Here is a 16356-nt window from a genome sequence, read left to right as displayed (position 1 = left end):
TTTGATTAGAAAATTACAAATGGGTACATAAGCCAGGCATCCCACTAAATCATCCCACCCTCTCTGCGCGGCGTCCCTCCATTTCTGTACCAATTTCTTCCACAAAGAGACAACCTTATGAAGAATTCACATGAAATATGATGGACAAAAAATATTTATATGCATTTCTCTCTTTCTTTCACTTCTTCTCGGTGGGGCAAACAGATAAAGCTGAAGAAAGTCTTGGGGCTTACCGTCTGTAGCAATGCAGCTCTCGATGTGTCACCCACTTCTGGCATCTTGGCCTATCCAGCTGGGTAAGTTAACGTTGTTGTAATGCTTTAAAAATTTATTACTTTATTGCAGATATTGTGATTTTGCGTAGTTCACCCGTTCTTGCCTTTTATTGTGTCTTCTCTCTTGTACCGCGCGAGGGGCTTCCAATTGTGATCATTTAGAGTTATAATTTTGGGTGTATTTTCCGCATCAATTAAACTTCCGGAATTCAACTGACTTTCCAAATAATTATTTTTGCGGGTTTTTTAAGACTTTTTTGGAGAATCATTGCAGAATATTATTACGGAATATTTCTTTATTGCGATGAGTTTGCAGATCGCTTTACCAACACAAAAACGGAAGATTGTGATCGCAGAAAAATATGAGTTATGTCACTCTGTAAATTCAGAAGATTCCACTTTAATTGAAAATCAGAGATTTTTTTTGCGAAATTCTGTGAAATATTTATTCGCAGATGCTTTTGAAATAAAGAATAGGAGAATGCTAAAAATAACAACAAAAATCATTAAAAATTCTTTTATTAAAATTTAAGAATTCAGCATTCAAAATATGAGATAATCAATTCATTTATAATTCGTTTAAAATTTGAAACATAATAACAGCTAATTTATCGAATTTATCACACATTTACAACGGAATAAAAAACATAAACAAAATGATTTATGCACCTAATATTTCTCTTAATAGCTTGTTTCATTAAATTAATTGCTCATACATTTTTTTTTAAATTACAAATAAACTTGAATAAATATTTGAAATTTGAAATAGACCATAAAGTCGCAATATTAATTATTTTAATTTTGTTAAATGACAACTTATTTTGCGAGAATGGGTGAGGAGGAATGAAAAATTGGCAGGAAAATTCAACCAACAAATGTGCTGACTTGCATTTTCTTGTTCAACATTTATTTTATATTATATATATTTGTGTTAAACCTGTTGGCATAATTTATTGATTCGTATGGTGTGTATACCAACAGCATTTTTTTTTTATTTCGAGAGATGTTCTTTATGGAGTTTCTATGTCCAGTGAACATATAGCGAAAAATTTAAACAAGTTTAGGAAACATGATTGATTAATTTCTATAACCAGAAATTTTAAAATTCATAAAAGATTTTTCGCGTGGTTTGGAATTTTATTAAGTTTCCTTCAAACTCCTCAATGGAATAGCTGAGAAAGTTGGTACATTCCTGAAATTCCTGAGTTTCAGAGCTAGAAATTTGAAGTCCATTCAAATTTCTGAGCTTCTGGAATCTTTTTATTCAATATTCTTTAATTTTTATCAAGATTTGAATTTTAAAAGGATTTTCCATTAAATTTTTGACCTCTGGATTTAAGTTTCCAGTAATAAATTCCTAAGATCTGTAACCAGAATTTTGAAGTCCACTGACGTTTCTAGATTCCCTAATTTGTAACTTCCTTTCTTTCCTTATTCTTAGAGCTCAGGAAATTAAAACGTAAATGAATTGACAAGAAAAGGACCTTATTAATCCTTCTTAGTTAGATATTTAGTCCCTTTTATGAACTAAGAACTGAAATATCCTAGAATTTTGACGTCCAATCGCATTTTCTTTAATTCCTGTGCCCTCAAATCATCGTAAATTCCTCTTTAATAATTTTTTATCTGAATTTTTAATCTTACTTCTTTATATTCCTGACCCACTGCTGGATGCTGTTACCATTAATTAGAAGCAGCAGCATACGGCAAAAATGCAAACAAAGCCACAGAATTTATTTTGCTAAATATGCCTTAATTCAAAGAGAGCTTCTGCGGTGGTCTTTGAATACAAAATTCACTACTCTGGCATTTTAATTGGGTCACAGCATGGATGAATATTTGAGTGCACTTTATATGGAAGAGGAATGTTTAATCGCATAGACAAGAGCAGAGGCGTTTAATTAGAAATTTGTAGAAATTAAAGGCATATGTATAATGCGCATGATATAACTGCCATTTATCATTTTATTATTATTATGGAGCTTACACATGAGTGTTGTTGGGCTTTTAATCAAGTCAATAAGTGGCATGGGTCGATTAAATGTCTATCGTTGTTGCGCGTTTCTTGCACCAGGAGAATTTGCACTAAAGGTAGCATAAATATGTAAATATCTATGCTGTTTTTGGTGTGCAAAAATATATCACTATTAAAACGTGCGGTGTATGTAATACAATATTGAAAAGTCGCGAACACACGTCTAATATGAGCATAAAATGTAAATTTATTGATTTTAGATTTCGTGAGGTATCGAGAACAACATAAGACAATGCGCGGAATGGGTGGAAAATGTTCCTAAAAAGCTCACTTTGGGGGCAGAGTGCAACAGTCACAGTCAATGGGCGGGAAACTTTATGCTGTAAATTTTCTTCATGAAATTTTAAAGACATGTTCGGTTGTCGATAGAATGCAGTTTGATTGCAATTTAGGGGCATTTTCAGACCAAAGGTCACGTACAGAGAATTCTTATATGAAAGAGGGAATTTATGTGGGATTTTCCAGAGAGAGAAAATAATTTTTTTCTTTTTCTTTCTTTTCTCTGGACAAAACAGGTGCACTGTGGTCCTCCTGAATGCCAAGAAATTAAGTCAAACGTACCTCCTGAATACTTCTCGGAAAGCCATAACGGCGGTGGCATTTACCCAATGTGGCCGATATGTGGCAACGGGTGAATGTGGCATAAATCCAGCAATTAAAGTCTGGGAGTTGGACCCGCTAAATGGGAATCTGGAGAATGGTGCGGCCGGTGGGAATGTTGTGGCAGAATTTCTGGGTCACAAATATGCAGTCAGCTGTGTGGTGAGTACTTTACCTTTATAATATAGAGAAAGATCACTCCAAAATTACTTTTTATATACTCTCCAACATGTGAGGAGTAATCTATCACAGTTAAATGAACAATATATGTAGGTAACGTCTTTTATTCCATCAAACCACATACACAAATCACTCTGTTGGTAAATTACCTTCGCAACTTAATTTTACTACATCAAATTGAAAATGTGTGAATACCTGAATAAATTATACCTTCGCCATGTGGAGATTGTTATGCGAGAAAATTGGAATGAGCATAATTCGGGTACTTTTAGATGGGAGAGAGAATTATCTATTAATTTAATCTTCTCTCCCAGAGTGAAAGAACAGCTCACATGCAATATATGTTGTGTGTACTTTGAAGAGCTTTAACCAGAGCTTGTCAAGCCATAATCTCTCTCCAAAGTTATTTGTAGCGCACATAGATAAAAATCAGTTGACATTTTGGGGCATTTTACAAAATTCATTCTCCCGTCAGATTTTAACCTAAATATTTTATCAGAAAGTCAATAAATTCTTCATCTCAATAAATCACTTTTACAGCAAAAGTTTGTTTATGTTTTGAATTTAAAACATTACATGCTTAGAAAGTTTTAAATGAAGATTTTTTTGCAGACAAAAATAATATTTTGAATTCAGAGAAATATTCAGCCGAAATTATCGCATGTAGTTGTTATTTCGAAGCATTTAGCTGCAATGTGCTAAAATATGTATAATTTCATAATAAATTAGTTAGTATGTTTGACCAAAAAATTCCCAACTAGATTGAAGAAGTTACGCAAGAGGGATATTTTGAGAAACTTTATCAAGGAGATTTTAACGAGAAGAATTATTAGAATTATCATAAAACGTTCAAGGATTAAGATGTCTTTTTAAGTTTAATTAATTTCTGAATGAAAATTAAGTTATTTTTATGAGTTTTCTGGCGTTAAAATTTTGCAGAATTTTCTAATAATTGTAGCTAGAAATCATACAATATTCTTGAAAATTCTGCACTTGAGATTTTTCTAGTCAAAAAAAAATTTTTTTATTAAGAAATCATAAAGTTTTGACAAAAGTTGTTTTTTTAATAAAATTGTTAAAGAATAAAATGTTTTTGAGCTTTTACTTGACTCAAATAAATCTTTATAATTAATAGCCTAATCAGACCCCAGATTTATGTCTCAAGAACACAAAGTCGAGACTTAAGCTTCAAGTTTAATCAGTTTAACCAATTATAAGTTCTTTAATAACAGAATTCAATCATATTAATTTTCTTTTAATTAAAGAATAGACTTATTTATTTATTTATTTATCTATTTACCGAATTAATGCCCAGAAGTATGGAAAAACTAATCAAAGAAGTAACTCTTTGAAGAAGCTCTTAGTTCTTTAAAGTTCTTAGTTTAAGCATAAAAGCTTTCGGCCCAAAAGTCCCCAAATAAACTTATTGGAAGAGAAATCAAATTAAAGCAAATAAATAAAAGTGTTCTACACCTTTGATGTGAAAAGTAAAAGTATTTTTTTTTACCTTAAATATACACCACAACTTTACACAAATTACCCCAACTTTACAAAGAATTTCATTTACAACCTCTCAATAAATAATTATACTTAATATCCACGTAATTTATCATCAGTCAGTGTTTTGAAAAGCTCTTTATTGGGCAATTAAATTGTTGCTATTAAGCAAAAATGAAGAAAAAAAGCGTGCATGAGTGAGATATTTAATCCATTTGATGATAAATTTCAGGCTTTTTCGCCCACTGGAAAGTATTTGGTCTCGGTTGGTTCGCAACATGATATGATTGTTAATGTGTTCGACTGGAGGCAAAATGTGAAGATTGCGTCCAATAAAGTGAGTGCCAAAGTTGTTGCAGTCACCTTTAGCGAGGATGGGAGCTATTTTGTCACAGTGGGAAATCGACATGTGAAATTTTGGTACCTCGAGGGAAATAGGAAGGTAAATTATTTATCAATTTTATACGCTCCCATTGATTGAATTTTTATTTTTCCTGCCTTTCGTTCGCTCTCTCTCGCACGCGCTCTTTCCTCGTTCGTTCCCTTCTTCGCTGAAGAGCTTATTTTTGGTGATTTTACCCCCATTGATTCCCTCAACCCATTTCGGTTAGGGGGGCGCAATAATTTTCCAATTTTTACAACCACAACATTTTCGTCCTCAATGATGTCGTTGTGGAGGAAGATAAAATTCATTTAATAATATCAAAGATATTTTTGACATTATTTAGCAGAATGGGTGATCTATATAAGGAAATGCTTACACAGACTTCGCAGTAAAATATTGCTGCGGAGGGAAAATTGTTTATTTGAAAGAGCAATTTTGTATGAATTTGCACCATTTGCACTTACAATTTCATTAGCATTTTCGCCACAAAATGTGCGCGGATATTTGCACATGTTTGTAAACATTCGATTAAATATAAATAATATGCTTTATAAATAAAATATATATTGTACATAAAAGTGTAGCAAAACATGGAATGCTCTTAAGAAGAAAAAAAAACTCATGTGTCTATTTCCTCCTTGTTGCAATTTGAGTAATTTAAGTGAGATAGAGTGAGAGAGGAATAAAAAATAAACGCATTGCTAACCCCATTGCAGGAATGTTTCGTGATCACTTTGGCATACAATTTGAGATACATATGCCTTGTACTTTCTTTTAAAAAACAGACAGAAAATATATAATGTACCGATATGAAAGGTGTACAAATTTTTAGCACGAGGAATTTTTGTTGAAATACAATTTTGTGCGGAAAAATAGCAAAATGTTCCTGAGAAATTCTTGTAAAATTTAATGCTGCTACTATTTCTATTCAGTCTGTATTTTAGCACGAGGAATTTATCAGACACAAATATCTCGCGATTGATTTCAAGTATTGATATATCTCGCTCCTCTCTAGAGCTTTTTGCATATATAGCTACACAGCCAGAGATACATTTAGATATAATGCAATTTTCTCAATTTGGATGGCGTGAAAATGTGCAAATGGCATTGCGGGTAAAGCTGCCTGCAGACGTAACCCTCCCAAATGGAACTTTTAGAAATAAAATATTACATTTTGAAAGTCAATAAAATGATGAAAAATGCAAATAGCTGATCAATATCACCATCATCACAGGCAAAATATCGAGGCTATGGCAAACGGGGGCCTCTGCGTATGTGCGCAAGTAATTTGTATATTTATGCATGATAGTAGTTTTTGACCAAAAATCGTATATTTTGAATTTGCGCGACAATGACGCGAAAAAAATTATTCAATGCGATTGGGAAATAAATTTGCATTGCTCATCGGGAGATGAAAAAGCTCCGTTCGAAGGAAATTCCCACCAAGGGGTGAATAACACACAAGTGGTCAAATTGTCCTGAAATGGGCAATGAAGGACGGATGTTGGACAACATATGAGAACGAACTACATTTGGCTTTGCGGAATGAGTGTAATTTATTTTAAATAATTTGACTCATTAATTTAGTTGATTGAGAGCTAATTTTGGCAAATTTTTTTCATGGAGAAATCTCAACTTGAAGACTCATTTTTTATTTAATTTTTGACGTAATCTGTTGAAGTTTTTTTTCAAAAAATTTATCTTAATCAAAGTTTATTTTATTTTATTTAAAAAATTTAAATAGGAGCACTTAAAAAGAAGATTTTGCTCATAATTTCAATGATAAGAAAACGCGATTTGAATAAGTTTTCTTTAATTATAACGTTTAAAAAGTTTTAAAAATCAAAAAGAATAATAAGAAAAATATTTTTTATTATTCTGATTCATTGATTTTGATCAAATAGCGTTCAAATTAAAGCTCTCAGGAAGATTTACAAATATCTAGAACAACAGAAGTTAAGAATTGAAATTTATGATTATTTCTTTAAGTTTTTTCTGATCTTTTTAATAAACTAATTATATTCTTTTTTTTGTTGATCCGGTCTTCGTCAGTAGGGATTTTTCTTTTCAACCAGAAGTTAAGAAGGAAAACTCAATTCTTCTTCCAGAGCTTTCGGCGCTACGGGCTCTACTGACGAAAACCGGATTAAAAAAAAGAATAAAACACCCACGTCAGAATTTGAAAAAAAAACTGATTATAATAAAAATAAAATTTGTCTGTTTTTTTATCATTTATCCAAGAAACTTTTTCTTTCTTATTTGTCTTTTGTATTTATTTATTCTTTTTTTTTTATTTTCTTTCTTTTTTTCCCTAATCAATTTTTGTAAAAGGGACGGACCTTCTAAAATTATCATTGATTTAAAATGTAGTCCTAATTTTTTTCCAGACCCTAGTCTCATGGCTAGCGGGTGGAGGGAATGTGCGAGCTAAATGTCCTAGGCGGTGGATGTACGTGTGAGCGTCGTCCATCAGCACGCTCCGGTATGAGTCAGTCTCTCTCTGAGTTTCGTCGGGAGCGCATGTGGGGCATTTAGTTAGCCGTGCCCTACCGCTCAAATAGTTTCTAGGTAGCCCAACTTAATTGGACTACATATCAGAAGTGGGATTGAGATCCCTAAAGTACCACAAAAGTGGTACCGCGAGTGAAAAGTGAAAAAATGTGGTGAAAAGTGTGGAAAAGCTGCGCGATCGACGGTGCGAAGCAAGATGGCGGACAGCAAAATTCTCTGGAAGAAGAGAATTTCATCATCGTTCAGCAAGGTTTCCGGCACCAGGCAGCCGTCAAGGGCCCCAAAAGGGAAACTGTGAGTAGAAACGGGGGGTGTTCGCCCCCGGGGCACGCGGAAAAAAAGACCATCGCCGAAGAAAAAGTGGCGGATGGGGTGCCCGTTGGTAAGAGGGAGAAAAGAAATGGTGAAATAAATACAAAGAAAAGAGACCTAAATACATGCGCATTTTCCTATGAAAAACTATATTTATGCATATATATGTAAATGTTGCAACAAAATCTACCCCTGGGGTGTGTGTATGAGTGTGTGTGTGCATGAGAGATCTCTCCGACACGAATTATTTCCGATTGTTTTCGATGACTTCACGTCAAACAGAAATTTCGAGAATTTATGGCAAATTGACAAGTGGTTGCGCGGAATTTCTTATTTCTGGCGATTTTCTCAGAAAAATATTGTGGTGATTGGTGAAAAACAAGGGAAATTCCTAAAGTGAATATCCTGTGCATGGCAACTGGTGAAGACACGTTGAGTGAAGAAGACGAGTTTTTTGGTTTTGTGCAAGAAAAAGGAACCAATACAACAATGACTACTCCTCCGACTCAACGTCCACGGCTCACTGCAGTGGAAATGGAGGCTTTTATCCCTGCGTTCGAACCTGGACAGAAAAACGGGCTTCTTGCGGAAGAGTGGATCCGGAAAGTGGATGATGCCATCGTCCTTTTTGATATGGATGCCAAACAATCCCTGGTGGCTGCAGTGTTTCGGCTTAAAGGTGCCGCCAAGGATTGGTATGAAGGAAACCAAGGGAACATACGATCGTACAGTGACTTCAAGAAGGAGATTCTACTGAATTTTCCGGAGAAATTGTCCGTGGCCCAAATTCACCATGAACTGAGGATAAGAAAGCGAAAGAAAGAGGAATCAGTGGAGGAGTATTTTCACTCGGTGGTGAAGCAGGCCCGGAGGATTAACCTGCGGGATGACGATATCCGGGAATACCTCATCGAAGGAATTCCAAATGTGATGGTTAAAGGACTGTTGTTGTCTGCCCCGGCTGGAAATCTTCCAGACTTTCTTAGCTACATGAAAAAGGTGGATAAAATTGTGACAAAGGATTGTGAGGAATCGAGTCCCTCAAGCAGCAAGAGCTCATCGGAGAATGGAAAGTGTCATCCGGACAAGATGGTGAACAAAAAGAAAGAGACAAAAACTGGAGCACAGAAGAGTGGAAAACGCCGATGTTTTGCGTGCGGTTCGGAGGACCATCTAGTGAAGCAGTGTCCCCGTAAGGAGTAATGTGATTATGAAGTTAACCATTGACCATAGTGAGGTCTCGTGAAGGTTTTATGTCCAAGTAGGGGGAGAAATTTTGATGTAGATGATCTTAAGAACGCACTGATGATGAAAATTAATGAAATCTCTTAGAGAAAATTCCATGTGAATCAGGGGGAGTTGATTGTGGTCACTGCCCGAAGGAAGAAAAGGAAGATGTTGTGGAAACTTTTTGAAATAAAGTATTTGAAGTATTGACATCTTCTGAGTTCGATAGGTCGTGTCATTAGACTTTAGGTCAGGGGTTGTGTGTCCCCTTGTGTTATCCCATGAAGGCTCTGAATTAAAGAATCGAAATGAATTAAAATTCTCGTGGGGTTGGCCTCTTGTGAGAGGGTGTCGCTATCTTGGCACAAGCATTTTCCTTGGGAGGGTACTTGGAGTCACAGTAGCGGGGAATTATTCTTCTAATCGAGTTTGCCGCAGTAGTGGTGGGTTGGATAAAAGAAGATGATTCCGTGTTCAATGGCATTTACGGTGAATGTCGTTGGTGCTGGCAATTATGCCGTGTTATCCACATAATTGTGGGAAAGGTATTGTGTCATACCATCCGTGGGTGGAGATTCACTGACCGTGGATCAGTAAACCTGATCGTGTAAGGACAGCCGAGCTGATGTGGGGAAAGAACGAACACCAAGGGTGAGGTGGCTGTGCTCCAAACGTGTGGACCAGCTACACTCATCGGTGACAAGGGACGTCACCACATCAGTATGGCCGAATGTAGTCCTAATTTTTTTCCAGACCCTAGTCTCATGGCTAGCGGGTGGAGGGAATGTGCGAGCTAAATGTCCTAGGCGGTGGATGTACGTGTGAGCGTCGTCCATCAGCACGCTCCGGTATGAGTCAGTCTCTCTCTGAGTTTCGTCGGGAGCGCATGTGGGGCATTTAGTTAGCCGTGCCCTACCGCTCAAATAGTTTCTAGGTAGCCCAACTTAATTGGACTACAAAAATTAATTAAAATTACAAAATTAAAAATTAAAAATTTGTCAAAATAAAAGATCTTAAAAAGATGAACTAGAGCTCATCTTTTAATAAGAAGTAAATAATAAATAAAAAACGATAGAAGAAAAATCAAAATCGATTATAAACCAATTTTTAAAGGTTTTTATTTACCTGCCACACACATGTAAGAGGGCATGACCCTATTTTGTGTAGGGGAGACCGGGGCTAATATAGTCACTTAAGGGTTTGGAAAAAGCCTAAAATATCCTATTTCCTAGCGAGATAGAACAAAATGATCTGAGAAAGAGTTGTAGGGCAGTAAATTTCCTAAAGAAATGAGCTATACATTTCGTTTTATCTGTTTGGGAAATATGATATTTTGAGCTTTTTCTAAACCCTTAAGTGACTTTTTTAACCCCGGTCTCCCTTATTTTAAAATAAATTATAATTATTTTTATTAATCCTGTTTTATTAATAATTCAAATGAAAAAAAATTTAATTTTATCAAAATCGAACTTTATTTAAAAATTTTACTAATATTTCTTTTCAAATAATTTTTTTAAAAAAAATCTTGAAATAAAATCGAACACTTTTACTTCCCACAAGAAAAACTTCTGATTTGAAATCATTTCCATTTTTTCCTAATTTTTGACCCAATAAATATGCCAAAGCTCTCCCAAAAAAGAGAAATTCCATTTTTGTATGTTTGTTCTTGAAATTGAAAAAAAACATTTATGTCGAAGATCATAAAAATGTTATTTTGTATGAAAAAATGAAAACAACTGTCCACATTGATCTTGGCGTGATCTTCACCCAGATGATGGCATTGTTTGACAAAAATTTATGCACAATGTTTCCACCCACAGTGTTTCATGCTGAAAATTCCACAATGTTGTGTGTTTATCACCCCTCGGGCGATGAAAATGCTTCTTTGCGAGAAATTGCGCGAATGAGAGGCGTCTTTTGGAAGGCAAAATCGGCGCGAGCTTTTGTTGCACGTTGATTGCGAAAGTTTTGTTTGCAATAAAATAAATTCCTCGTTTTGGCATCCAAAAGCCATCACCTTGCCCCAATGCGATGTCTTTGTGAAATAAATATAATTTTATGTTTAAATGTTGTCTCCTTGCGCGTGTGTAGTACAAAGAACCAATTCCGCTCATGGGACGAAGTGCCATTTTGGGTGATCTGCGGAACAATGACTTCTGTGCTGTTGCCTGTGGTAGGGGTGAGATGCTCGAGAGTACGTACGCCATCACGCGCAATGGGCAACTTGTGGAGTTCAATTCACGACGTTTGCTGGATAAGTGGGTGGCGTGTAGGACAGCATCGGCGAATTGCTTGGCCGTGGGGACAAAGTACATTCTCGTTGGATGCGCTGAGGCCATCGTGCGTGTCTTCAATGCTGAGACATTGGAGTACGTGACAACGCTGCCGCGAACACACTACTTGGGCGTCGATGTGGCACAGGGTGTGCAACTCACGCACATGATGTCGGCGCCAGCGAATGCCAAATACCCCGACACGATAGCCCTCGTGTACGATGAGGCACGCAGCAAGGCGACGTGCGTGTACAACGATCACAGCCTCTACGTGTGGGATTTGCGGGATGTACGACGTGTGGGGAAGAGTCATTCCTTCCTGTATCATTCGGCGTGCATTTGGGGGGTTGAAACTGTGCCATTCACCTATGTGAAGAACAATTTAGCTCATAATTTGCCATTAGACTGCTTCCTCACGTGCTCCTCCGACGACACGATACGCGTGTGGGATCTCGATGGGTGTGAAAGTAATGAGATGTACAGGAAGAACATCTACAGCAAGGATTTACTTAAGGTAAAAATTTGATAAGGAAAAAAAATCAATAAAATTCACCTCACAATCCTTCTTCTTAAAGGTGGCCTACATTGATGATGAATTAAACTTCATCAAGGACATGGATAATCCCATTTTGAACAACGAGAAAAACTCCACGTATGACGGACGTAATGGGGTGCGTTGCATAAAGATCAGCACGGAGAGAAATCATCTTGCCACGGGGGATCGTAGTGGGAATATTCGAATTTACAATCTCACAAATCTCAAATTGCTCACAACAATTGAGGCTCATGACTCAGAGGTGCTCTGTCTTGAGTACACAAATGAGAGGATTGAACGGAAGCTCCTGGGTAGTGCCAGCCGGGATAGACTCATTCACATCTTTGATGTGGAGCAAGGATATAAAATCCTTCAGACACTCGATGATCACAGTAGTAGTATCACGAGTATAAAATTTATTGGATGTGATATGAATTTCCAGATGATTTCCTGTGGAGCTGACAAGGCGATCATCTTTAGACCATTCCAGGTAGGGATTTTGTCTGAGTTTTGTTAAGTAATCAATACTGCCCGATCTGAAGGGTTTGAGCCCCTCAGATCGGGCTCAAACTTGGTATAAGCACGTTTTAGACATCCCACATTACGACGAAAATGGTGACGGAAAATTTTTGATCCGGCCAGCCTGTCGTCCGGGACTCTAAACTTTGCTTTATATTGGTTTGTCAAATATTCCTAACCTAACATTTTTTTTACCATTACATTCAATGGGGATGAATGAGATAGAAAATCAAAATTGTACTGAATTTATGTAAATATCTTAGGTTAGAATATCTTAAAAACTGTAATAGATAGAAAGTTACGGTTTGAAGTTTTCAATGAATGTGGGTGTAAAATTTTATTTTTTGGCATTTTCAAGATCCAAAATGGCCGCCGTCCGCCATTTTGAAATACCGTCAACCATTTTCCTTATAGCTAGAGGTCTGAAATTTTAGTATGTTGTAAAGGTCAGTTAGACATTTTCATCAATAATTCATACTTGTAAATCGGTCAAGCGGTTTAGTAAATATGGCGGCCTAAAGAAAAAGTGTTTTTTCGATATAACTCGAGAACGGCTTGACCGATTTTGACAAACTCAAGCTCAAATGAAAGGTTTCAAAAAGCTGTACAACTGTTTAGAACATTTCAAGTTATAAAAATGTCCGCAAGAGGCGCTAAAATTAAAAAAAAATGCCTAACTTTAAGGGGTAATATCTCCCAACATCTGTTATCGTTTTCCTTTAAATTTTGATATGTTGTAGCCTGACTCAATATCTTTCACCGTGCAAAAAATCAAGAAAATCTATGCCGCCGTTTAGAAGATATACCCATTTGAAAAATTCTTGAATTTGAAAAGTTCTAAGGACCATATCTCATGTTTTGCTTAATTTGGTATCAAATTAAAGGATTTGCAATACCCTACAACTTTCTATAACATTAGAATACTGTAGAACTATTCCTTACGGACAAAAAATGCTAAAAACTGTTTTGGTATAACAAACAGACGCCATTTTGTGTTCTGTATGAAAATATATCCGTAATTGTAGCTTGTTTCAAGACCTTTCCATAACCAGTCAAGATATTTTTGTAGGTCTTATAGAACCAGAGGTATGACCATTTTTATCCATCAAATTGATAAATTTCACAAAAAAAAATCAACTTTGTCTACTAATTTTGCTCACAAATCGCATTAAAAGGCAAAAACAAACTTCTACACGTTGTGGGACACCAACTCTTATAACTGGACGCATTGTGATTGACTTTTTTGTAATTTTTTTTAAACAATTTTTATAAGGAAATTAAAGAAATTTCAAAGGAAAAGCGGAGGATTGTTTCAAATTATTAATTTTCCTTCCTTGCAGGGCAATCAATTCCAACGGGGGAATCACTGCAATGGGAAGAACACGCTGTACGACATGGAGGTGGATAGCAATTGCAAGCATATCCTAACTGCATGTCAGGATAGGAATATCCGTGTTTACGGATCACAGACATCAAAGCACACAAAAACCTTCAAAGGATCCCATTCAGATGAAGGGAGTTTGATAAAGCTAACGCTGGATCTGAGTGGGATCTACATTGCAACGTCGTGCACGGATAAGACGCTGAGTGTGTACGATTACTACTCGAATGAGTGCATGGCACGAATGTATGGGCATAGTGAGCTCGTGACGGGGCTCAAATTCACCAATGATTGCCGACATTTGATTTCAGCCAGTGGCGATGGATGTATCTTCATTTGGCAGGTACCACACGATATGGTGGTCACAATGCAGGCACGATTGTCCCAACAAGCTCTGCGTTCGGGTCAGCAAATCCCAATTCCACGACAAGTATCCCAAAATGTTGAACTAATGCTGGAGCCTCAGCCACAGCAGCAGCAGCAGAACAATGAGAAGGTTGATGTGGGGAATTTCCCATCATTCACGGAGGATGTGGTTATTTCCGGTGGGTACAAACTCTCAGATGTGGGGCAATTGCCAATGTGGGCAAAGAGGAAGACCGATGAACCAAACCAGGGGGCAAATATCCTCGGAACGAGCCCAAGTCAGGGTTCTGTAGCACCCAAACCACGTGGGAAGTGGGCACAGCGAAGTCAGTTCGAACCAGAGATAGATTTGCGAAATATTGTTGATTCCCCACCGCATTCGAGCACAAATAACAACAATAACCCCACATCGGACTACAACAGCTCAAGCAGCAAGGATGTCTACATTAATACCTACCTCAGTGAGGATAGTTCCATTGACAGTGGCTTGGAGAATCGCCGGGAAGTGGCTTTTCAGCATAAAGTAACGGAGAAGAACCTCAATAGTTTGAATTCGGAATCAAATACCGAGCATGATGGGGATGTTGAGGATATTTCCGATGGGGAACGTACAAGCTCCGATCATGGGGTCCTGTTCTACCCTACGGGAGCTCCGGGAACGCCAGGAGACTTCAAGGTTAATGAGACAAATGTGGAGGAGCTGCGAAAGTCAATGAGGCGCAAAACGGAGAAGCAACGATTGCAGCTGAGTCAATCTCCCAGTGCACCGTCAACGGGAACTGGAACAGGAACATCCGATGAGGAAGATGAAGCATCAACACCCAGTGGAGACAATGCCGATCGTTCTCTTGCCTCTACCCTCGGTGGGAGCATTGAGAGTATCCCCCAGGCAACGAGTTTTCTCAATGCAGCCCTCGATGGACCTCCTAGTGTCTCAGAAAGAGGTAAAAAACTTTGTTTTGTGTATGCCTTCAATCCTATGTTGGAAAAACAACGCAAAACTTTAAACATCACATCATACTACTTTTCAGGTCGAAATAGTCTCAGCACCATTCACAATAGTGGCGATAGCAAACCCGTTACCATATCCAAATCATTTACAAACACCAAAAAGGAGGAATTAATGAAGATCATTAAGGATGCAAAGCAAAAATTGGAAAATGTAAGTTAAAAAAAATTTTATTTCTCATTTAAAAATTATTTGTTTTGGGGTTTATATTCTTTTTGGACTATCTGTTTGTAATTTACTTTACCTCTCTCTCTCTGTGTTTCTTTTGTGTCTTTACGCGTGAATCTGGCCCTACGAAAAATTGATTTCTGTGTAATTTTTAGGCTCATAATCATGTAAATGAGAGACAAAATTCAAAAGGTGGCGAGGTGAGAATTTATTTTAAAAAAAAAACAAAAGTTTTGCAAGAAAATAGCCCAAGCACAAAAACACTAGAGATTTTTTTTAAATCTTTATTTTTTTCATTGATTAATCAATTGATTTTATCATTAAAACTAAAAAAATAATAAAAAGTATTAATAAATTAATAATTTTTGCAATAACACGTTGCGAGGGTATAACGAGCTGTAAATACAATAAAAATTCTTTTTATTGTTTATTTGCAATGATTTGCTTGTATGATTTATTTACACACTCACGCAGCTTGGACTTTACGGCGTAGGGGAGTGGAGGAGGAGGAGAAGAAAATAAAACATTAAAAAATAAGCAATGTGGGGAAGAACTAAAATTGAAAAATAACAAAGTGTGAAATTAATTTAATTTTAATAACTCTCTGACGTGATTCCGTGTGTACGGAGAGTGAGAAGAATGTTGAATCTAATTGAATTTTTTCTTTCTTGTTCTCTCCCCCGCAAACATCTCACCTTCTAGGTCGGTTACCGTCGAACGAATCTGAGGGCTAGTCAAAGTATCTCCGATCTTAGTCAAGTATCAAAGTCAAATTTGTTGGAAACAGGTTCCCGCCTCAATCGCCCCATGCGTCCAGGTACAGTAACAAAGCATTTTATTTTTTCAATTTCCACCTTTTCTTCTTGCCCTATTTTATGGTAATTAGATGGACTTTTAGAGTTTTTATTTTGTCTTCACCCACAATCACAAAGTTAGACTAAAATAGTTTGAGAAAAAAAAAACAGAAAATAAGAAAAGCAAATAAAGAGACAGAAGAGAAAGACTAATTTGGTTGCTTTTAACGATTATGGTGACTATTAGATGAAAAGCTTTTAAAGAAAATTAATCACATTTTGGCAGGAT

The 16356-nt window shown here is 36.5% G+C and overlaps 1 protein-coding gene across 6 annotated transcripts in view; it reads left to right on the top strand.

Annotated features, from left to right (window-relative positions):
• The window catches only part of LOC129789828 (mitogen-activated protein kinase-binding protein 1), a 61486-nt gene that overhangs the window by 36414 nt on the left and 8716 nt on the right, over positions 1 to 16356 (top strand). For 3 of the 6 annotated variants that reach the window (XM_055826874.1, XM_055826880.1, XM_055826875.1), the window contains 9 exons: positions 205 to 296; positions 2826 to 3072; positions 4820 to 5029; positions 11114 to 11809; positions 11871 to 12320; positions 13690 to 15040; positions 15128 to 15258; positions 15429 to 15473; positions 15976 to 16090. In XM_055826874.1, coding sequence (XP_055682849.1) covers positions 205 to 296; positions 2826 to 3072; positions 4820 to 5029; positions 11114 to 11809; positions 11871 to 12320; positions 13690 to 15040; positions 15128 to 15258; positions 15429 to 15473; positions 15976 to 16090 — 3337 coding nt within the window. The remainder of the gene's footprint in view (positions 1 to 204; positions 297 to 2825; positions 3073 to 4819; positions 5030 to 11113; positions 11810 to 11870; positions 12321 to 13689; positions 15041 to 15127; positions 15259 to 15428; positions 15474 to 15975; positions 16091 to 16356) is intronic. The other 3 variants (XM_055826878.1, XM_055826881.1, XM_055826879.1) reach the window with 1 other exon arrangement.

This window comes from Lutzomyia longipalpis, chromosome 2 (genome assembly GCF_024334085.1).
Source record: "Lutzomyia longipalpis isolate SR_M1_2022 chromosome 2, ASM2433408v1".
Classification (NCBI taxonomy): Eukaryota; Metazoa; Arthropoda; class Insecta; order Diptera; family Psychodidae; genus Lutzomyia; species Lutzomyia longipalpis.
The sequence above is the reverse complement of the archived record's forward strand: the minus strand, read 5'-3'. Positions and strand labels throughout refer to the sequence as shown.